General features: G+C 43.0%; 1 protein-coding gene across 3 annotated transcripts in view; it reads left to right on the forward strand.

The window, feature by feature from the left end:
• KIF6 (kinesin family member 6) overlaps positions 1 to 22,446 on the forward strand; it is a 415,530-nt gene that overhangs the window by 138,086 nt on the left and 254,998 nt on the right. For 2 of the 3 annotated variants that reach the window (XM_019549619.1, XM_019549618.1), the window contains exons 8-9: positions 15,190 to 15,333; positions 17,937 to 18,023. In XM_019549619.1, the coding sequence (XP_019405164.1) occupies positions 15,190 to 15,333; positions 17,937 to 18,023 (231 nt within the window). The remainder of the gene's footprint in view (positions 1 to 15,189; positions 15,334 to 17,936; positions 18,024 to 22,446) is intronic. The other variant, XM_019549620.1, reaches the window with a different exon arrangement.

Consider the following 22,446-nt stretch of genomic DNA (forward strand, 5'->3'; position numbering starts at 1 on the left):
TCATCTGTTTTATTGCAAAAAACAAATCCATAGTGCTTTACCCTGTCATGAATTCATGCTGGCCTTCTCCAGTGACCTCCTTGGTCCTTGGTGATGCTCCACTGCTCTTTCCCATGCTTTCAAAGTGTAAGACTTCAGTTTAACTCCCTGGTAGATGCCACAATCCTGGACAGCATAACCTTTATGCTTGAATTTTGGCACCACCACACTCCCTCTCCATTCATTGGGCATTTTCTTTGTTGTAAATGTTGCTTTAAACAGCTTCCACCATATGTTGAGTCTTTCCCCCAAGACTTTCCAAACTTCCACTGCTTTATCATCAGGTTCTGTTGCTTTCCTATTCTTCATTTGTTCAATGTTCTTTTCACCTCCAGTCTGTTGAAGTTAGTTATTATGCCTTGATTTTCTGTGGCACTTGCTCGCAGACTTCTTGGGTTCTCTGTTCATCAGATCTTCAAAATAGTTCTTCTGCCTGCCCTTAATCTCTTCTTTATTTTTTAACAAACTCTCAGATTCATCTTCAGTCATTTTCACATGCATCACATAGCTTGTCAAACTCTTGTTTTCTTTTAGAATCCTTTACACTTCCTCCTGTTCCTCTTTTGTTTCTAGCTTTTGGTAGAAATTGTCCATTGCATAGTTTTTGGTCTTAGCAACAGTCCTCTTCGCCCTCTTCCTCTCCACTTTGTATGCTTCGAAATCCAGAGGGTCCCATGTATCTTCCATTGCTTACATTTCTCCTTCTTCTCCCTTGCCACTTCCTGGACCTTCTCATTCACCACCATGTTTTCTTCCAAATGGGCATCGTTCCAGATAAGTCTGCAGTTTTCTTTTCCCACTTAGCTGATATTATCCACTGCCTCTTGCTACCAACTTTCAGGGTCTTCTATTTCTTCAATCTTCCAACACTCTTGGTGTGAGATCCTCCCTTGTTTTATTGTCCTGTTGTAACCTCCACTGCTTAATTTTCTGCATTCCTTGATATGTAGTATGCCTCACTCCTTTCACCCTCATATCCATGACTACCATTCTATGTTGCAAGATAACTTTCTCTCCTGGGGTCACCTTGCAGTCTTTCACCTCTTTCTAGTCCCATTTCCTCACTAGCAAATAATCCACTTGAGTTTGTCTACCTCCACTTCTTGTACGTGATTAGTTGTTCTTCTTGATTCTGGAAGAATGTATTTGAAATAGCGAGATCGTAAGATACCTCAAAGTCTATTATCCTTTCCCCTTCTGAATCCATGTCCCCCATGGATCCTCTTGTAGCCATCTTTACTTTCCCCAACATGTCCATTGAGGTTTCCCCCTGCAATGGCACTAAATCATACAAAGCAGTAAAGACCAAAGCAGACTGTGAGGAACTATGGAAAGATCTTGCACTATTGAGTGAATGGGCAACTAGGTAGCAGATGAAGTTCAATGTAGATAAGTGTAAAGTGATGCACATGGGCAAGAATAACTTAAACTATATCTTCATTATGATGCGCTCTACATTAGCTGTTACCATACAGGAAAGGAACTGGAAGTCATTGTCACCAGTTCAATAAAAACATAATGTCAGTGCTCAGCAGCCATCAAAAAGGCAAACAGAATATTAGGAGTTATTAACCAGAATATTAGGAATTGTTAACAAGACAGAAAGTAGCATCATGCCCCATTTAAACCCATGGTGCATTGAGTTCTGGAACACTCTGCCCAGTTCTGGTCCCCACATCTCAAAAAGGATGTAGAAGAACTAGAGAAAGTACAGAGAAGAATCACAAGAATGGTTAGTGGTATGGAGGGCTTTCTTATGAGGAGAGACTAAAGGGACTACAAGAACTAGGGATCATAAAATTAAATGAGTAAGTTTAAAGCTAGTGAAAGAAAGAACTTTTTCACACAGTATGTAATTCAAGCGTGGAATTCATTGCCATGAGGTATTGTGGAAACTGACAGTTTAACCATATTGAGAAAGGAATTGGACAAATTCTTAAAGAAAAGGTTCAGCAGCAGCTATTGAACATGGGAGTTAGGGCCACAGCCTCTGTATCAGAACTTCCTAGGCTTTAAATGCTGAAGGCTGTAAGTTTGAGAGGAACAGGGAAAAAACACTGGCCATACCATGTCCACTCCCTGCCACTGTGACACACAGGATACTTGGCAATATAAATCTATGGTCTGACCCAGTAAATGCCAGTTCTTATGTTCTTAAGTGATAAATCTATGTAACATAGTATATGTGTGTTTACATGTGTTTCAAAATATTGACAGAGATCAAATTGAACTTTTAAGGTGTTGTGTACAGAAATCAAGGGAGTGAGATTTCTTTGCCTTTTTTATAATCAAACTTTCAAATTTTATGCAGTTTCCCTAAGTATCTTCATCCTCTCCTGCATGCAGTTATGATCTACAGTTTGAAAAGCATTGAATTTCTGTGTTTCATTAATTTGATTCACATAAGTGTGATTAGATATCTAGTTATTCTGAACAAGAAGTTTGAATGCCCAGTGTGCCACGTAAGAGGGTACACTAGGCTCACAATAGTATGTGTATCATTATACTTTGAAAGCAGATACTTTTTTTTATATCTATGCTTTTTGGTATAGAGATGCCTAAAAGCCTATGGAAATTTCACACCTTGATTTCTAATTTCATATATGTGAAGTATTTCATAAGTGGGAAGATTAATTTTTGTTTTGATGCAAAGGAGGGGAATACCAGTGAAGAGAGTGAACACATGACCAAGAACTAGGAACTCTTAAGTCAGGGTAAAGATTCAGGAGTTTTCTAGCTCCAAGTCCTGTGCTCAGTCCTTCTATTAACTCTCCTTTTTCCCCTGCATCAAACATATATTTCTCTTTACTTCATAATACCTCACAACTTAATTCCAATGTAGCGATCCTTCCTTATCTTATCACAACATGGATCTCCCAGTTTTGCTCCACTATCCTTGCCATCCTTTATTGCTTGTTTGTCCATTTCTACTAACACTTTCACTCCTTCCATATAAACACACTTGGGGGGGGGGAGAAATTCGACAGAATTTATAAAGCCACCTCCTTCTCCTTAAAATCTCTTTTTAGTCTCACCTTTTCTATGGGAGATGAGCCATTGCAATCACCACTGTGAATTGTCTTGTTTACTTTATACAATTAATCTGAAACATCCCATTATAATGTACCCTCTCTCTCTAATCTCTTATTCTCTTAGTTTATTTCCCTATCTGCTATAGACTATGGGTTCTTTGAGACAAGGACTGACTTCTCTCATGTGTTTGTATAGTGCCTAGGAAATAGGCTTTTACATGAATAAGATTTGTAGGTGCAACCACAGTAACAAGAATTGACCACCACAACTCCTCAGTGCTTAATCAAAAGAGAGCACTGTTATGGAAAAGATAAAGTTGCTAGGCTAAGGTATTACAGTCAACAGAACAGTTAATTGTGGAGTAGAATTTGTATGAAGTTACATTATTGCAAAACAGCTATAATGTAAACAGTTTAGTCATTTATTAAACATAAATAAGTAGAAGGAACATTCAAAAAATTATCAAACTTCACTTTAATGATTCCCTTTATTCTGCTCCTCTTTTAGTGATTCATTAGTCTTTTAAGGGGGAAAAATCTGTTGTTTGACACTTTGCCAGATGATATTAAGAGCTCTTTTTATATTTCTAATTGCTGAAGTTCAATATTGCCTTTGTTTCATCTTAAAGAAAGGTACCCAAGGGAATGAAAAGAATGGAAAAGCCAAGAAGATGCAGTTTCTGTTAACTAGTAACGTAATTGCTGGAAAATTACAAACACTGCATTCAGTTTTATTAGCTACTCTGAGACTGGATAAACTTTTACCAGATTACTTAAGGAGTTGGTTTTTGTTAGTTTTCCCTTTTGACTGCTCAAAGCATTCATCCTGGATGACCTAGCTAAGCTTTATTATGTGGAAGCTAAAAGAGATGCTGAAAAGAGGTAGGCATTGGGTGTTGATGGAAATTTACAAACTACAAGTGTAAAAATTGATGGAAACTAGGGAGTGGAGTTGTAATAACCTTTTGATCACTTCCTCGCTTTGACATTTGACTCTTTATCCTGACCTGATCAGGACCTTTCAGAACCAGAAAAAAAAAGTAGTAATAAGTCCTCAGAGTCTCAGCAGGTTGTGGAGGTGATGACATCCCTGATGGTGAAACTTTTTTACACTTAACTGGTACCTTTCTAATTCCTTTTCTTGGTCTATTGTTCCAGCAGGCTTATCTTCAATCTGCACATTGTTTCATGCCATCTAATTTTTCTTTTATTAACATCTCATGTTAAAATTTACTGTGTTACTCAAACTGTGAGTTACAAGGGCTCTTGAAATGTTCTCATTATAGGAATTTTTTTGGTGGGGGGGACATTAAACATATGTTTGCACTAACTTTTTCAACTTCAGTTTTTGCTTATAATGTAATGAAGTGGTTATATGTTTTTACATAGCATGGTTATGGATCTCCATGGACTTTGTTACCTTTTACCCTACTTTGGGCAATACAGAATTTCTGCTAAGTCTCCACAATACTCATCAATACGTTACTGTTACTGTAGACATACATTGTTGTTGAGTTAATAAGTTGGAATCTTGTAATTTTGGTTTGCTTTTTTTCCCCGAAGTGCTTGATTTTTGGTAAATGTAAGACCTCACACCTGCTAGGGGACTGAAGTTCTTTTCATTTTTGAATTGCTTTCATAGTTCAGTAAATACTGTGCTTCTTGCCAGAAGTTTGTTAGTTTTGGAGTTCTGCTTGTGAATACACTACATTTTTTCCAAATGTTGCCTTAAAAACATTTAAGTGTCACAGTAACGGGGTACATCTTGGTTCATGAGGCTGACGTACAGTTAAATAAAAAGGAAAAAAGAATGAAGACATGTATAGATTGAACAAGTATGACCCACTGTGAAACTCAGATTTTTTTCACTTTATTATAGGAGAACTGTATTCTGTAATATAGAGAGCAAGGAAGAGTGAGTGTGGCTACATGACTTGGCTACATGGTTAGGACACTCCCCTTAGAATGGGGGGACACATGGCTCAGGTTATAATGCCTGGACTGCTTCTACGTTCTATATTAGACAATCATGAATTTAAAGAATAGAAATAATCCTGACAGCAGGAGCTGGAACCTAGGGCTTTCGTCCCTTCCCTCAACCCTCATGAGTGCCATAACTACTAAGTTATGGAATTGCACTCACTCTTGCTTGTTCTCCTTCTAGCTCTATGAATCTTACACTCTTCAGTGCCCATTAGGCTTACTTGTACAAGAGGAGCAGGAACAGGCCCATCCAGCCAACCCCATAGTCTAGGACTTAGGGTACCATATGGAAAACAGAAAATTGAATCCCATTAAGATAAGGATCATCTAGAAATCAGGGCTCTCACTTCTTGGGCAGGTGCTCACTAGCCTATTGGGCAGAAGATGGGCTCAACCGCTTCCAGGTATGTTGAACCAAATACTGAGTCTGTTGATGTTAACTAACCAAGAATTGGAGTAACATTTTATGAACGCACAACCTCAATGATTTTATTGATGGTATTGATTGAAATGGTTTACAGTATTTGTATACACTGCACCTGGTAGACATGGATTTAGCAGTGACTCAGAAAATTCAATTTCTATCTAAGATCCCAAAATCTCCTTAGTAAGGACTAACACATGATTGACTATGCATACAAAATGTGCACTCTTTTAGCAGACTGAGGGACATTGCTAATCCATAATAGATTCTGTTTTCATCTCATCTGGGCTATTAAGGTGCTTTTTAGTCATTGTTAGGTCCTTGAGTAGCTTGGGCTGGAGCTTAAATAACCCTTGAATGTTTCTTTCTGTCTGCTGTTGGACTGGTGAGAGTCCTCTGAAATTGACAAAGCTCGGCAGAAGATAGCACTAAAATTGAGAATACATTTATTAAGTCAAATTTAAAATGTGGACTGAAGCAGAGAATGACCTATAAATTATGGTCATACTTATGTAAGTGACTGTGAGAAATGAGCTCCTTCTAGGTTAAATGAGTTGCTTTATTTGTATATTCAAAATCCCTCATTTATTTTTCTGACAGATAATGTAATCTTTAGACCTATTTTGCATCATTTTTGAGGTACTGTATATTAATATTTATAAAGCATTTTGAGAAATTTAGATTAATGATGCTCTAAAAGGGTAAAGTATTATTATAATTCTTATTATTTTCACTACTCTTATTGGCCTACAGACTAGATGCAGTTGGGGAAAGCAAGTTAGATTCTGACTTGGATCACACAGCATTAATGATAATAGTTGCTATGGGAGTGATCTATTGTACTTTAAAGAAGCCTTACTGAGAGTACAGGAACAAACCATCTCGATGCACAGGAAGACTAGCAAGTATGGCAGAAGACCACCTTGGCTTAGCAGGGAACTCTTCAGTAAATTAAATAAAAAAACCAAAGCTTATAAGTGGAAACTTGGACAAATAACTAAGGAAGAATATAAGAGCAATGCTCGAGCATGCAGGGATGAAGTCAGGAAGGACAAACTGCAATTGGAGTTGCAGCTAGCAAGGGATGTGAAAGGTAACAAGAATGGTTTCTATAAGTATGTCGTAGCAAGAGGAGGATCAGGGAAAGTGTGGGTCCCTTACTGAATGGGGGAGGCAACCTTGTGACAGAGGATTCAGAAAAGGCTGAAGTGTTCAATGCCTTCACCTCAGTCTTCACAGGCAATGTCAGCTCCCAGACTATTGCACTGGGCAGCACAGTTTGGGGAGGAGGTGAGCATCCCTCAGTGGTGAAAGAACAGGTTAGGCCAGCCAGGCCTCACCCCCACCAGCCCCTTCCCACCCCAGCCCTCACAACCAGAAGCCTCTGCCTGCCCCTGTTTTCACTGCTTCCCTGCATGCCTGCTCAAGCACTGCATGGCCCCGGGTTGCATCACTGGGAGCACAGGACTGTGCCAGTACCAACAGTGGGAGAGTGTGTGTATGTGTGTGTGTCCATGCAATGAGGGAGGGGGAGAGGGAGACGGAGAGAGCAGTGAGGGAAGGAGAGAGATACAGTGTGTGTGTGTGTGTGTGTGTGTGTGTGTGTGTGTGTGTGGTGAGGGAGGCAAAGTGTGTATGCATGTATTCATAAGGTGGGTCCCATAAGCAGACCCCACTATAAAGATGCACCCACACACTCCCTTGCACTGCCGTACACGCAGACCCCCACACCCACACCCCATTACATGCCCCAGCCACCCTCCCCCCACATGCATTCCCCCCACAAATCCCATACCCACTCACAGCCCATATAACCACACACACCCACATGCTCCCTCACCTCACCCCCACACTCCCACACTTATCCACCCCCACCAAACACCCCCACACACAACTACACCCTCTCCACATACCCACACATGCACAGCCCCCCACAAACCTATACCTATTCCCCCACCCTCCACAGCTTACAAGAATAAGAATTCATTTTAAGCTATTGTGTGATCATCTCTGTGTACACTACACAAACGCATGTAAATCAGGACGACAATATTTTTTTAAAATCAAATTAATGGATGTTGTAGATGTTTGATTTTTAGAATATAACTTGGTATTTTTCTGGTTCTGAGATGGCAAAACCCCGTGCTGAAAGGAGTATTTCCAGGACCAAGGGGAGGGACCTCTGGTGGTAAAGGTCAGGGGTTAGGGGGTAGGACTTCTGGTCCCAAGATGGCAACCAGGGAGTGGGGCACCTGTCAAGGGACAAGGCTACCCATGTGGCCCTTGACAGCTTGCCAAAACTTGGTAAGTGGCCCTCTGCCCAAAATAATTGCTTGCCTCTAGGTTAGGGACTACATAGGAAAGCTAGATAGGTACAAGACCATGGGGCCAGATAGGATGCACCTGAGGGTGTTGAGGGAGTTGGCTGATGTGATTGCAGAGCCACTGGGGTAAGTGGGGGGCCTGGGGGTGGAGGGCAGCTGGAGTTCGCCTTTAGCAAAGCTGAGGTGGGGTAAGGGCTATGGGGCAAGGGCAAGGGCTATGGGTTGGGAAAGAGGGGCATTGGCAGGGCTGGGGGCAGTCCTGTGGGCTGGGTGTGGGTCATGCTGTCAGGGCTGGCAGGGAAGCCTGCAGGGAGAGCTAACAGGGTGGGCAACAGCAGGGCAATGAGGTGTGGGTGACACTGCCAGGGCTGGTGGGGAGCTTGTGCAGAGCACCAGCAGGGCTGGTGTGGGGCAGGGCATAGGTGTGAGGATGGGCAGCTTGGGCCACGTGGGTTGGGAGAGAAACACATGGCAGCAGCTAGTGAATTAGTGAATAATTATATAGCACACGATTAAGCTACCATTAAAATATTTTTTTTAAATGATAAAAATACTGTTTAAAGGGTGCAAGGTTAGCAATCCTTTACTGTTGCATCCAAGTGTCTCATGCTGCATCCTTTCAAGTGATACAGACACCAGGTTTGACTATCATTGAGAACTACAGGGACAACATTCATGTCACCACCTGCCGAAATATTAAGAGTAGTGGCCTGAATTCCACTTCCCAAAAGTCACCTTCCTAAAAATATGCCGGTGTTCTCCCCTTTAATCTGAGTTCCCTTGCTTTTAATGATGTCATTTTACAGGCTCATATTTCATTCAGGTCTCTCACTCTATGAAACCAGAAAATGAAGAGCTGTGACTAATGTGAACACTCAGCTCGAACTAGCCCCGGAACAAGCCAGGAGAGCTGTGAAGCAACTGTAAGCGGGGACACCAGAAACAGACGCAGCTCTCCCATGAAAGCAAAAATGAGAGAGCCCCTCTACATCCCTGCTCTCATTGCTCTCATTTAAGTTGCCTCTGCTTCTGAGGACTGGGGCTGGGGAACTGTAGCTTGGGCATTAGCATTGGCATTGAGCTTTTGTCAATAAAACCTTTTCAGGACTGCATACCAATACATGCTATATTTATGTAATGTTTAATAAATAATATATTGCATACAATTTTCTAATTTTATTTCTTTAATGATAGTATTATAATGTGTTTGTGTGTGCACATGTTCACATGCACACACACTCCGAAGTAATGAATACAGATCTTAAAATTAAAACGCCTTAAATGTCTAAAATGATATCAATATTCTTATTGTTCATTTGTAAATCATGATTTTAAGGTCTGATATTTCAACATCCCACCAAGACTAGTACAAGATGCTTTAAATCATTAGTAAAGATAAATTCTCAATTTTTAAAAATATGTAAAGGTTCTTCTAAACTTGATAGGCTTCAAAAAAAATACTGGATTTCAAGGGCCAAAGTCTGCGCCAGTAATCTGGACCTCCATCAATTCACACTGGCAGAGGATTTTTCTTGATCTAAATTCTTAATCATCTTCTGTGTTCTTCTCATAAACTAGATGCTTTTCCAGAATCCTGCACAAGCAGTGGCTTTTTCCATTACTACAGTGAGTTCCTCCTTCATATAGGAATCTGCAAATAGTCTGCACACTCACATATATTCATGTAATTCCTTGCTAAAGAAGGAATATCGTGGTTAGAGCACTAGGTTGGTAGTCAGATTTGGGTTCTGTTCTCATCTCTGCCATAGACTGTGTGTAAACTTGAGCAAGCTATTTAATTTCCCCATATTTTAGTCCCCCATTAGAAAATGGGAATGACACATCCTTATCCTTTGTTTTACCCTTTTCCTTTCTTGCCTCTTTAGGTTGCAGTCTGTTTGTGGCAGAGACTGTCTCTTAAAGTGTGCATGCACATGTGTATGTGCACACATTGCTATAACAATAATGTCTCAAACTCTTGATCTGTTATGCAACATGTATGTATATATTATATATGAATGTATAATACATACGTGTGTGTGTGTGTGTAGTGTATGTATCTATATGTGTATGTATATATTCTACTGCATAGTATTATGTGTACATATTATATAGATGTGCAGTGTGTATACATTCACACATACATGCTGCATAATAGGATGAGGATTTGAGAAAGTATTATTATACAAATAATTACAATGATGTAACTTGATTGCTTCTGCCAGGTTGTAAGATAATACTGAAGATTACTCTGTTGCTTCTAGAAAAGCTATCAAGGATACTTTTTTTAGAAATATTACTTTACAATACTAATACTAATATTTCTGCTTCTGAGGCTGTTCCCATGAAACTGGTGATAGTTGGAGTATTGGCTTCATGGGAATAGGTAATCAAAGCTAGTGACAAAAACACAGTCAGATTTCTAAAATAAGTTTTCCCTTAACATGTGGTACAAACAAAATATGTGATGGTGTTCAGTGATATAAAGTGTTTGTCTTTTGGAATAACTCACGTAAATCTTTAATGCATTTGGTACTTTTGACAATGGCACTCTTCCAAACTGAGACCAGTAAAAATCTTTATACCACTATAGCCCAATGGGTAATCTTTGTTTGTTATTTTAAAATTAAATCCCTTAATGTCATGAAGAATGGTAAATGTATCATTGCCTTTTTGGCCAGCATATCTGTATTTAAACTGAACTGTGCCTTATATGTTTCCAGCAATATATTACATAGTGGGCATGCCTACATGAGATGCATTAATGTGTATTAGCCTAATTTAATGTGTATTAAGGGCATTCATCTATATATGCACACACTAATGCTCATTAAAAATGGTGAATTTAGGCTAATCATGCCTAAACTTGATACCTGCAAATCTAGACACGATTAGTTAAAACGCATTGACACGTGAAGATGTGGCCTGACGCTAACTTTATTGTCAGGTCTGCCCAGCCCCAGGGCACCTGGCTGGCTGCCTTTCCTCCCCAAGGGCTGGGCTGCACTTTGGCAGCCTCTAGCTTCAGGCTATGAAAGCGAGAAACCATTTTGTGGCTTGGGGTACACACATCAGGATCCTGGACAAGACTGCCGATCCTGTGCAGGCCCTGTATGCCCCCCCGGGCATGCTATAGGATGTCTCTGCCTGGCGTGCTCCCCTCCAGAGCTGCTGCTTGGCCACAGATGAGTGTTACAAAGGGTTGCAGCTTGCTTCACCCTTGCCCAGAACTGGGATCCCCACGGCTGCTACCTGTCTGTCTCTGCCAGCAGGACCAGCACCTGTTCCCTGCTGCTGTTCACCTCCAGTTGTCCCCTGTATTTACAAGTCCTGTGGTGAAGTGCCTCTGCCACATGTGCCCCTGTGCTGGGTGCTGCTGGCAGCTGTCTAGAGCTGGCAATGCAGGGACAGCCCCACGGGGGCCCAGAGAGCTGGTGCAGGACAACTATGCTCCTCCCAGTCGAGCCCTAGCTCCAGTGGCATGCACACACCCATGCCAGCTGCCAGGGCCCCCAGCTGGACCCAGGAGGAGGTGCATGACTTCGTGGCACTCTGGGGCAATGCCAGTGTGCAAAGGCAGTTTGCACAGGGCAGGTACTCAAATATGCATCTTTAAAAGGCCCTGTCAGGAGGAATACAGGAGCAAGGGCACTCTCAGTCACTGCAGCAGTGCCACATAAAGATCAAGGTCTTGCAGGCACAGTGGATGGCTGTGATTGACTTCAGTTGTCAGTCTAGTTTCTCCCCAAACCTCATGGCCTTTATGCAGCAGATGACCCACATTTTGGTGCCCCAGGAGAGAGGCTGCACTCCGAGTGCCACCAGCAGGGGTGATCTGGCGAAGCCTCTGCCCTGCCCTGATGCCTTGGACCTTCAGTACCCCACCCCATCCTCCTCCTCAGTTGCTGCATCCACTGGCATCTCAGGGAGCCTAGACCAGTGGTTTTCTTGCCCTCAGCACAGCCCCCAGACCCCAGCATGAGGAGTGGCTGGCCACGCCACCTCCAGCCACCAGCACCACCAAATTTTCCTTGTGGGGGGCCCTAGCCGGACCCCAGCCCTTCACGTACTTCAGGTTGTAGACAGCGGGCACAGCCAGATGCTGTCTCCAGTGGGGAGGCCCACACTGAGCCATCAGCCTTGCGAGCCCCACATGTGTGGTAAGTCCAGCACTGGGAAAGGACTCTCTCACTCCCTGTCCCCACCCCCGCCCCTGCCCTGGCTCCCTGCCTGATCCATGCACTGTCCCCTGGCTCTGAGTTCCCCCACCCCCACAGCATGCAGACAGGAAGGACACAGTTCAGAACTTTATTGAGTAGCCTGTGGCCTGCAGCTGGGTGGGCATGGGCCTCTCACACACCAAGAAATACGTCGATGCTGACAGCCATGTCCTCCTCAGCAGCAGGGAGGAGGGGGAGGACAGGGGCTTGTAGTGCTGTAACAGGTAGCCCTCCAGGCAGTGGTGGAGGTTGCAGGGCAGCCCGGGCTTGCCCCCTGCACCATTGTAGCTCAGGGTCCAGAACCAGGAGCAGAGGTGTGCCCAGGGCACCAGCAGAATCAGCAGTAGCAGGGCATAGTGGCTCAGGCACCCCTCCAACTGCACAAACAGCTCATCGTGCACTGCCTGGGACCCATGCATCAAGGGCATGCTTGGGGTACACTGGCAGTGTGGTGGGAGCTGGTCTGGAGGCACCTCCTTGGAGAGGCCCCCCTGCAGGGAGGATGGGGGCACAACCAGCCCCTCACCCCAGTTATCCAGGAGCCCTGCACACCACAAACCAAGGTACGGGTACCATGGGCTGGGCAGCAGCACAGCAGAGTGGGTGGCTTGCAGGGAGAGAGTGGAGGGAGCGGAGTCTGGAGCTGTGGCAATAGGTGCTGCCAACAGCCTGGTCTGCAGACAGCACCTAACAGGCCCCTTGCCCCAGGGAAGCAAGGCGGGGCGTGGGGCTCAGTCGGCAGCTACCGGGGCCCAGGCCTGCCTAGCCAACTTACCATGGCATAGCCGACCCCCTATTTGAGGCCATCCCCTGTTGAAGAGCATCTTATCTCTGAAATGTTGCAAATGCTCACAAAAAAGGCTTCTGCCTCTTGCCTCTGCAGGGCCAATATCTGGACATGGGGGAGAACCCACCATCCCCAGTGAAGATGCTGCCTTAGGGTCACCGACTCCCACCACTGGAGTGGTTCTACATATGCTGGCTGCACCATCAACACACCAGGGACTGGATCTTGCTACTCCAGTGGCTGGTGGTGGTAGTAGAGGAGTGGGAGGCATGGGAGCAGGCCTGGTGGGTGAAGAATGTTGCCTGGGTGGAGGCACGGGACCAGGTGCTGCAGGACCACTGGGGCTGGATGGAACCCCTGGAGTAGGAGCACCTGGACAGCTCCATCAGCAGGGGATGCTGACCGCCAGGCCATGGAGACCCTCCTGTCCCTGGCAGCCACAAACATGTCCCCCACTGCCCAGCTCCTGCCCATGGCCCTGCAGGTCCCCATGGTCCTGCCTGTCGCCCCACAGCAGGCCCCTGCCTGGCTCTGGGAGGAGATCCTAGGGCACCTCCTCCCTGACCCAGCTTCCCTGCTAGATCTGCTGCCACCCACCTGGGCCTGGCCCCGTCCATTCCCCTCTTCACCACACAGCTGAAGACCTGGCCCTGCATGAAGCCACTACACACTGGGGTTGTCATGGTCCCCAGACCTGTGGGGGAATATCCAAGGGCTGGGGTGCTGAGCACCTGCCCCAGGGCGCTGCCCCCTAGGGCCCCTCCATGTCCCTCCAATGTGGGCTTGAACAGCCAAAATATTGTAAATAGTTTTCAATATTTATATAGTTTGCCTCATGTATCTAGTTTGCCTCTTGTAAGTGGGTTTTTTATTGGTGGCTGGCAAGGGTGGCGGAAGGGCACTGTTTGTTGAGGGAAGAGGGATGGTGGTGGGGGTTGTGAAGGCAGTAAAGTTTTTTTTGTTTCACCCATGTGCATGTCCTGAGAGTGGTGCTGGGGGTGGTCAAAGGTTAGGGGGGGTGTGGGTGGCAGGGCAGGCAGGATGAAGTGGGAGTGCAGGAGGGGGTTGGGCAGGGCCACTTGCAGCTGGTGCTCTGGCTCCCTCTGGCAGTCATGTGGCTCTACTGGGGTCTGGGTGGTGGGGGATCCAGCTGGGGCCAGCAGGACCAGCAAGATGGCCAGCAGCAGTGCAGGGCTCTGGCCATCGCTGGTAGGGGCCAGGTTGGAGAAGTGGGGCACGGGCAGGGGCAGCTGTGGTGTGGGGAGGCAGGGTGGGCAGGGAGGGAGCTGAAGCATGCTGCTCCTGTTGGCTAGAGATCAGACTTCCAAGATGGCTGCCAAGTGCTGGAGGCTGGAGCTCCCCCAGTGGCCAAAGGGACACATGGCAGGGCTGAAGGGACTTGGGACTAACTTTTAGTGCCATGGCTGGCTGGTACCTCCTGAGTCGGGGTGGGGTGGGGGGGGCACATCTTCTCCCAGCGGCCAATCACACTGAACAGGAAACACAAGTGGGGCACCCAGAAGTGCCAGTTTGCTCCCGGAAGTGCCAGTGGTGCTGGTCCTGGCACCCCTACTCCCCGACAGGCGCTCTTGGGGGGCACCGGTGCTCCCGCCTGCCCCCACTGTCCATTGCATAAGTGGGGAGTGCTTGCTGTCAGGGGGTGCACCAGCACTCTCAGGGGGTGCATGTGCACCCCCGTGCACCCCCTGTGTGTCACCACTGTTTAGTGCCAAGTGCACTAAGTTTAGTCCTAAGTCTCTGCATATGTAGACACCTGCCAAAAATGACTTAATGTGCATTAGCTTAATGTCCATCAAATTTAGTCACGTTTATTTGCATGTGTAGACACGCCCAGTGTGTAGCTTTAAAATATTTTTACATGTACAGTTTTCAAGAGATTCCATAGAAAGTAAAAGAGCAAGCATCTGAAGGAGAACAACACAACTTGAGAATATGTTTTTTTGAAAATAAGTTCGTTTATGTAAAGAAAGCTTTTAATGTAATGTCTACATTTTTCTTCAACAGTATATGAGAGGAAATACCCCTATTAATTTAATTTAAGTCTTCATATAAGGTAGCTTGTATGTTAGTGAAAATTTATTATCTGTCCATTTCCTTTTTGCTGAGAAATTGCAAAACAAAGCTAAAGCATGACAAAACCCACTTTTATATAGTGTCTTTGACCCTGATCCTGCAAAATCATATATGTATGTCTAATTTCTAAGCATGTAAATAATTAATTTGAAATCAATAGATTTAAAGGTAAGCACAAATATAAGTCTTTGCTGCTCAGGGATTTAGGTTGTATGCTCGAGTTTTTTCTCATTCTATGCAAATTGTTATGTGCAGATTTAAGTCTGTGCATTGCTACTGTTTTTAGGTGATAATTGCCCTTGCTGAGAAACATCGATCCCATATTCCCTACAGGAATTCTATGATGACTTCGGTGCTAAGAGACAGCCTGGGAGGGAACTGCATGACCACCATGATTGCAACACTCTCTTTAGACAAGAGAAACATAGATGTATGTTATCCATTTCAATTAACAAAGTACTCTGTTTTCACTTGTAAAAGCCCCCCTGACTTTGTTATGGTTTATATTGCACATATGTAGGCTGTCATCAATGATACACTGTCCCTTTAAAAATCTTTCTTGCTATTGACTCTAGAATGTCTCTGGAATGCAGCCCTGTTAACGAAAATTATAGTATGATTGTTAACTATCATCACCTTTGGTCCAGTCACTGATTTTGTGTGTCAGAGTTAAATCCTGATTAATTATGTGCATGCATATCTTGTCCATCAGCTAGCTCTAACATATCCATTATGAATGGTGCTATTCCTTAAATAAGGTCAAATGAGGAGAAAAACAGATTGAGCAGCCATTTCTAATGATGAACATAAGAACATTCAAAATTTTAAAACCAAATTCTTCATGATGAAGTATCATGTGAGTTCTGAGTAGAAATTGGCCAGAAATTTTCCCAGCAACGTGTTGATAAGGGACTGCAACCCTGACTGTACTTAAATCTATGGCAAAACTCCACTCCCATAGACTTCAGTGGAGCAAGGAGTTTATCCATTTGGTATTGAGGCGAACTGAGGGTTTTTTGGCTGGGGTGTTTTTGTTTTGGAAGGTTGTATTTTTTGGCCTTTCTGTGGATTGGGTTTTTTAGCAGCCTTCACCAAGTTTCCCATCCTTGTGTACAGTAGTTCTTATTTAGTTTAGCAGCAAATATATTCTAGACGTTTCATAGCGAACCCATAACCTTCCATAACATCAAAACATTCTAAAATGAATAGAAATTTAGATTATTCTCTGAAGTATAGTGGAAAGAACTAAGCTAGTTAAGAGATTTCACTTTACAGAAAATGCTATTGTAATGTTAAGTAATCTGAAAAAAAGCATGTCCAGGTTACCCCAGGTCAAGCACCCAAAATTAATGGATATTTTTTACCTTACTTTTTTGGAGTTTCATTTCCATTCTAGAAAATGGGGTCAATACCACCCCTTCTTTCAAAATGATGTTTGAAAACAAATTAATTTATGTTTATGAAGCTTTTGATGAGCACCATAGAAAAAACAATCTGAAAAATAATCATTTTTCCTAGAATAGAATTTAAATAACATGCAGTCTATGAGGACCAGACATTAAACATTGAGAATAAAACAAAGTATTGACTCAATCAATAATCATTATCCTTTGTGCTTAATAAGAAGGTTCATGTGAAAAAAATACTGTTATCATGTATAACTGCTTTCTCACAAGAGAGGTGAATTAGAATTGCACAGGCAACCTTAGCTCTGGCATAGCCTATCTTTTGAGTGCTTGACTGTGCAACCTTAATATTATTTTTTTAGGGCGTGTCTACATGTTGCCGTATGGCGATGTTGCTATGGTGCTGTGCGTTAGTGCTTCCTTTTGGTAAAGCATGGCACAGTATGGGCAGTTACTATGCCGCACGCACAGCACGTGGGTAGTTTTCACCGCTATGTTGCTGTAGCGGTGCACTATACCAGGGGAGTGAGCTGCTACAGTGACATAGCTGGCTATCATGTGTAGACCTATGTGATTGCTACATCATCATAGCGTAGCCATACAGTGATGTAGCGTGTTGCTTCATCGCCATAGGGCAACGTGTAGACATGCCCTTAGGGTGGTATGTGGCATCCCATTCACACTGACATGGTTAATTAACAAGATTGGGATTTTTACATCTACCACTTAAACCTTTGGCACTGAACTGGTGGCAGCAGTTGCTTTTGATGCCTTATGTGGATCAGCATTATAGTAGAGTGAAGAACATACTTTCCTGTAGGTTTCGTTTATACCTACTGACAGCAGGGGAATGATGTGACCGAGAGATCTTTAGTTTCATGCCATGCCCTGGAAGGGAGTGTGCATTTATATGCAGAAACACTTGTGCCTATTCCCCAACCAGGCTTGACCCTTTCTGCCTAGCCCTCCAGGTAGTCCCAGTTCAAACCCTGTGTTCTTGCCACCCTTAGCTCTTTATCCCTATGCCTTTTTTGCTGAACCAGTCTTTTTACTGAACCACTGCCAGAATTTCCATGTTCTCAGATTATCATCCAAGCTTATTGTTCTACTCCATACTAACATGCTCCTAGTTCATAGCTCTTTTTCCCTTACCATGTCCCAGCCTTCTTACCCAAAAGTTGCAACTTCCGCTCCATCCCCTCCAGCTCCCAGTCTTCTTGCCCACCCTGCCATTTAACTAGATTCACAGCCTACTCTCTTCCTCCCCTGGGTCTGGCGTTTGATCTCTGCATTTGAGTTAAATGCCTTCCTCCTTCATTCTTCTTGTTGCCAGCTACAGGGCCATCAAGAGTACAAGAGAGAGAAGAACCTGGCTGTCAGGTGATTTTATGGTTTGATGCATGTTTTTGTTTTGAGAGTTTTATATGGCAGTTTCATTACTTTGTTAATAGATCATTTGCCTTGAATATTTCAGTTTTAAATTTTGTGAAAACCTGGGGTATCTAGTTGATGCTATAAAATATAATAGGAAAAAATACTTCTTTAAAAAGTTTGCTAAATTCACAACTGAGTGCTAAACACTTCATGTCACTGCAGGCTAAATGATTCATATTGTTTTCCCTTCCAGGAATCAATATCAACCTGTAGATTTGCACAGCGAGTTGCCCTTATTAAGAATGAAGCAGTTCTTAATGAAGAAATTGACCCAAGACTGGTAAAAGTGTTTTTGGTTGTTTCTTACTAACAAAGTACAGTTATTGTTGCAGATTTTGTAATGAATAATCTGTGTTAAATGGTGTTTGATTCAAGTCCTGATATTTTCTGTAAAATTGCAGGGTTTTTTAATTTGGACTTCTGGGGATAATTATGGTAATAATAACATGACCTTTATAAAACTCATAATGCCATGGGAAATCCTTAGTCATTTAAAAAGAACTGTAATTTTTCATAACTGTTTTTCTTTATATTATAAGTCAAAGGTTCCCAAGCTTTTCTCACAGAGAACACATTGTGTTCAGTGCTCTTGTTAGTCATCTACAGAGATACCCTCTTCTCATTTTTTTTAATTTTACACTTGCATCATTGCATTAGGAATATTAAAGCTAAATTAACTCTTTTCCAAATGTTACTTTTCCATGTCAGCAATTTCTTCCCTTACCATAGGGATACATACTTTGTGAGGAGGATATGTGACTTGATCTTGTTCCATTAAACTAAGTGGGAGCAGAATCAAGCTCCAGGATGGAAGATAGTCCATTGAGTTGTAATGAGAGGTCATATGTCTTTATAAAGAAATAGTCCATAACATGGGAAAATTTGCTATCTCCCTGTTCTGTGGAATTTCATATTGTAGTCACATAGCATTTATTGCTTTGAGCTAGCTTTAAAATAGTTAGGTTGGGTACTGCTTCAGTACAGCTGCAGTAGCAGGGAGCTCATTGCAGGCTAACTTACTATTTACTTAGCTTATTGGTCATTTTTTGAAACCTATGGTGAGCTCTGTGCTACTGCAACTACACTGCTAATTGGACCCGAACTAGCTAGTTTAAAGCTAGCTCAGACATCTCTATATGAGTGGTAATCATTGCTGTAGTATGATTAGTAGGATGACTGTAGTATAGACATCACATTTTATGAATTAAGAAGTGACTGAGTTGCTAACCATGAAGACGTACCCTGCTTTATATACAGTATAAGTGGAATCTTCAATACCATTCAGAAATTATTATTATTTCTCATTTTGTTGCCCGTGAACACAAAGACCAGTTGATCAGCACCACCTTTATAGCAACCAATTTTGTAATTGAAGCCTGTCATCAAATCTATCTTTAGTTATATTTTCTCTATATTTTCTTGAGACTAAATCAAATTCTTTCATCACACTCACTTTACAATAAACTCATCTAAACCATATTTCCTTAGCTTACTAATGAGAGTATCACAAGCCTTACTAAAATCAATGTATTTTATATCCACTAACCTCCCCATGACCTCAAGATCTATCACTTGTCAAAGAAGGAAATCAAGTTGGTTAAGTACAACTTGTTCTTGACATATCCAGATATTGAAGTTAGACAGTAATTTTCTGGGTCCTGCTTTTTTCCTTTTTTAAAGGTAAACATTATATTTGCCCCTTTCTAGTCTTATGGAACAACATCTGACTTGTATGTGTTCTCTGAGAAAACAACCAGTGCCTCTGCAATTACTTCACCCAGTTTCTTGAATACTTGAGGATAAATCTCATCCGGCCCTGCTGATTTGAAAACATTCATCTTGCCTAAGTAAATTTGAACCTGTGCTTTCCTTTTTCTAGGCTGATTCTCATCTAGCCTTCTCAAGTAGACTACTACTTGTTTCCAACCACACTTTGCATCTGATACTTGTCCCTTGTTGTGAACATTGAAGTAAAGATGGCATTAAACTCTGCACCATATATTAATGTCTCTTGCCTATTCAGTAAAGGAGCTATACTCTCCATGTCTTCCTCTCACTTCTGACCTATTTTAGAGAATATTTCCCTTGCCTTCCCTTCCTCCCCCCCTCCGCCCCCCAGCTTATGTCCCTTGCTTGCAATATCTGAATTTGTGTTTTGGCCATCCTGATTTTGTCCCTGCATGCTCTTTCTATAGTCCTATACTCATCCATAATTACAAACAGCATAATTATATCCAAAATTTCCACTTTTTATAGGACTACATTTTAAGTGTCAAGTTATTAAAGAGTTGACTAGTTAGCTGGTCCCTTGCTGTTTTTCCTATTTTTTCGTCTTATTGGGATAGCATGCTCCTGCACCCCTAATATTGACTCTTTAAGGAACAGCGCAGATTCCTTTTTCCCTTAAACCTGCATTCCCTGGGATCCTCCCTGTTGGCTTCAAGTTTGTTTAAGTTTGCTTTGCTGAATTACAGTACTTTTATTCTACTGTTAACCATTCTTTTTTAGTATTATGGGCTCTACCATTTCATGATTACCATCATCTAAGTTACCTTTCATGTCTAGTTTCTCAAAAAATCCCTCCATTTTAGTAAGCAACAAATCAAGAAGAGCTTGCTCCTGTATTTGGTTTCTCCACACTTCTAACAAAAAATAGTCCCCAGCACAATTAAAAAACTTGCTTTAGTAGCTGAGTACTGTTGATGCCCTTACAGCAGATTTCACAATAATTAAAATCCCACTTAAGCCCTGGGTTCTATGATTCGGATTCCATAGTTATTTAATGTCACTTTTTGTTAATGATCCACACTTCTAACAAAAAATGATCTCATGGTAAATCCACAGCAGTAGTGGCTACAGTGAACACAACTGTATTTCAGCAGCTGAAGATGTGGCTCAGCAGAATTACATAGACATAGACAGCAATAGAAGCATTTGTCCTGAAAGTATGTCAACTCTCACTGCTTATAAAAAAACAGAAATCAGAATACATAAATGGAAAGTGATTTGGCTGGGCTTGTCAGCTAGGTGAAATCTTAAGGTCAGTCAAAGGACAAATGTGTTAGCTATGAAATCACTTACCAAAAGCAGTAGGAAAATCAAAACCTATATAAAATGGTGCTGTGTAATTTTGCCAGCTGGCTGCCAGTTTTTGCAGCTTGTACCCACTATTTGATCCCAAACCAGTCTAACTTCTTGACCTCATAGCTACTGGTAATTCCCAAATTTGAAAGCAGTGCATTGGCAGAAATCAAATTTGGTGGCTTGGCTTCATCAGTGGAGACTGTGATACAAAAGTGCTTAAACGTTGTTGGAGCTGGGTGTGAATTAAAAGAGCCTTCCAGAGCTGACTCTTAGTGCTCTGAGAAATGTATTGGTACCCATTTGCACTCCAGAGTGTGAAAGATCATTTTCATCCTAAAAATATATCTTACAAGATGACAGATGGAATCAAGAATAACAACCTCACTGGGTATATCTACAGAAGACACTGACTGCTCAATAGCCTGATACAACTGCACAGTAGCATTGCGTGGCAGAAACTGTGCTGAGACACTATTGCACAGGAGTATTAGATTACTGCTCAATAGTGTCATTTAAAAGGTATTTGCCAGCACTACTGCACAGTAATTCCAGTAGTACATAGTAGGTGCATCTACATGAGACACTGCTGTGCAGTGGTTACTGTGCATTTATTTAGTTCTTGTTTATACAAATACTAAATAAATGCGCACTGTGCAGTCATGTCTCCTGTAGATGCGCCCTCTATGTGCAACATTTTTCAGAATCAAGGGAAATGCTAACTGCAACCACCTCTATTCTGTTAAGTAAAGTAAGAGCTAAACTTTTCCACAGTCAGTTATTTTAATTATATTTCTTAGGATTGGTGGTGTTTTGAAAATTGTGTACATTGGTAACCTTTACATGTATTTTTTTCTGAACCTTTCTTATGAAATTTACTAGGAATTACTGGGGACATCTACACAAGCAATTAATGCAATGCAATAAACTCCAGAGTTTATTGCTCTTCTGGGTGTGCTGTTTGAATGTGCGCCTGGGAGCACAGCACATTGAGCCAGGTTGGAACAGCCCCAGCTGCTCCCCCTGGGTTAATGTGCTGTGGAGGGGCTGGCTGGGGCACAACGGTGCTTCAGTGTGGGGCTAGCTGGCAGGCAGCCCCCTGCACTAAAGCATCCTGCACCCCAGTCAGCCTGGGGAGTGTCTATATGTGCTGTCACAGAGCTCTCAGGTGCCCTGCGACAGAGAGCAGAAACGGCTCGGGAGAGACCCCTAGTGGCGGAAAGGGGGAAGCTCAGCTGCCAATCACCAGGACTGTGCAGGTGCTGGTTGCCAGGGCAACCAGGGAAACATAGAGACAGGAAGGGGCAGGGCTTAGCCCTTCTTAAGCCCAGGCAGGAGGCCAGGAGGGCAGTTTCCCTCCGGCAGCTGAGGGAGGAGGAACTCTGCCAGCACAAAGGGGAGAACTCTGATGGTGGGAACATCCCTTGGTCAAATCTGATGGGGGTTGGTGTGCTCGCTGTCTCTGGTAGGGATGGATTCTTATTTTTGACCAGGACATTCAAGCTTTTATGTTGTAGCCTGAGGGCTTTGTATTCTTGTGTTTATCCTTTTGACCGGAGGACCAGGAGAGGCTATTAGGGGTTGGAGGAGGCCTCATAGGGACTCCACAATAGAGTGGGGGT

This window comes from Crocodylus porosus, unplaced genomic scaffold, assembly GCF_001723895.1.
Source record: "Crocodylus porosus isolate Cpor-Errol unplaced genomic scaffold, CroPor_comp1, whole genome shotgun sequence".
Taxonomy (NCBI): domain Eukaryota; kingdom Metazoa; phylum Chordata; order Crocodylia; family Crocodylidae; genus Crocodylus; species Crocodylus porosus.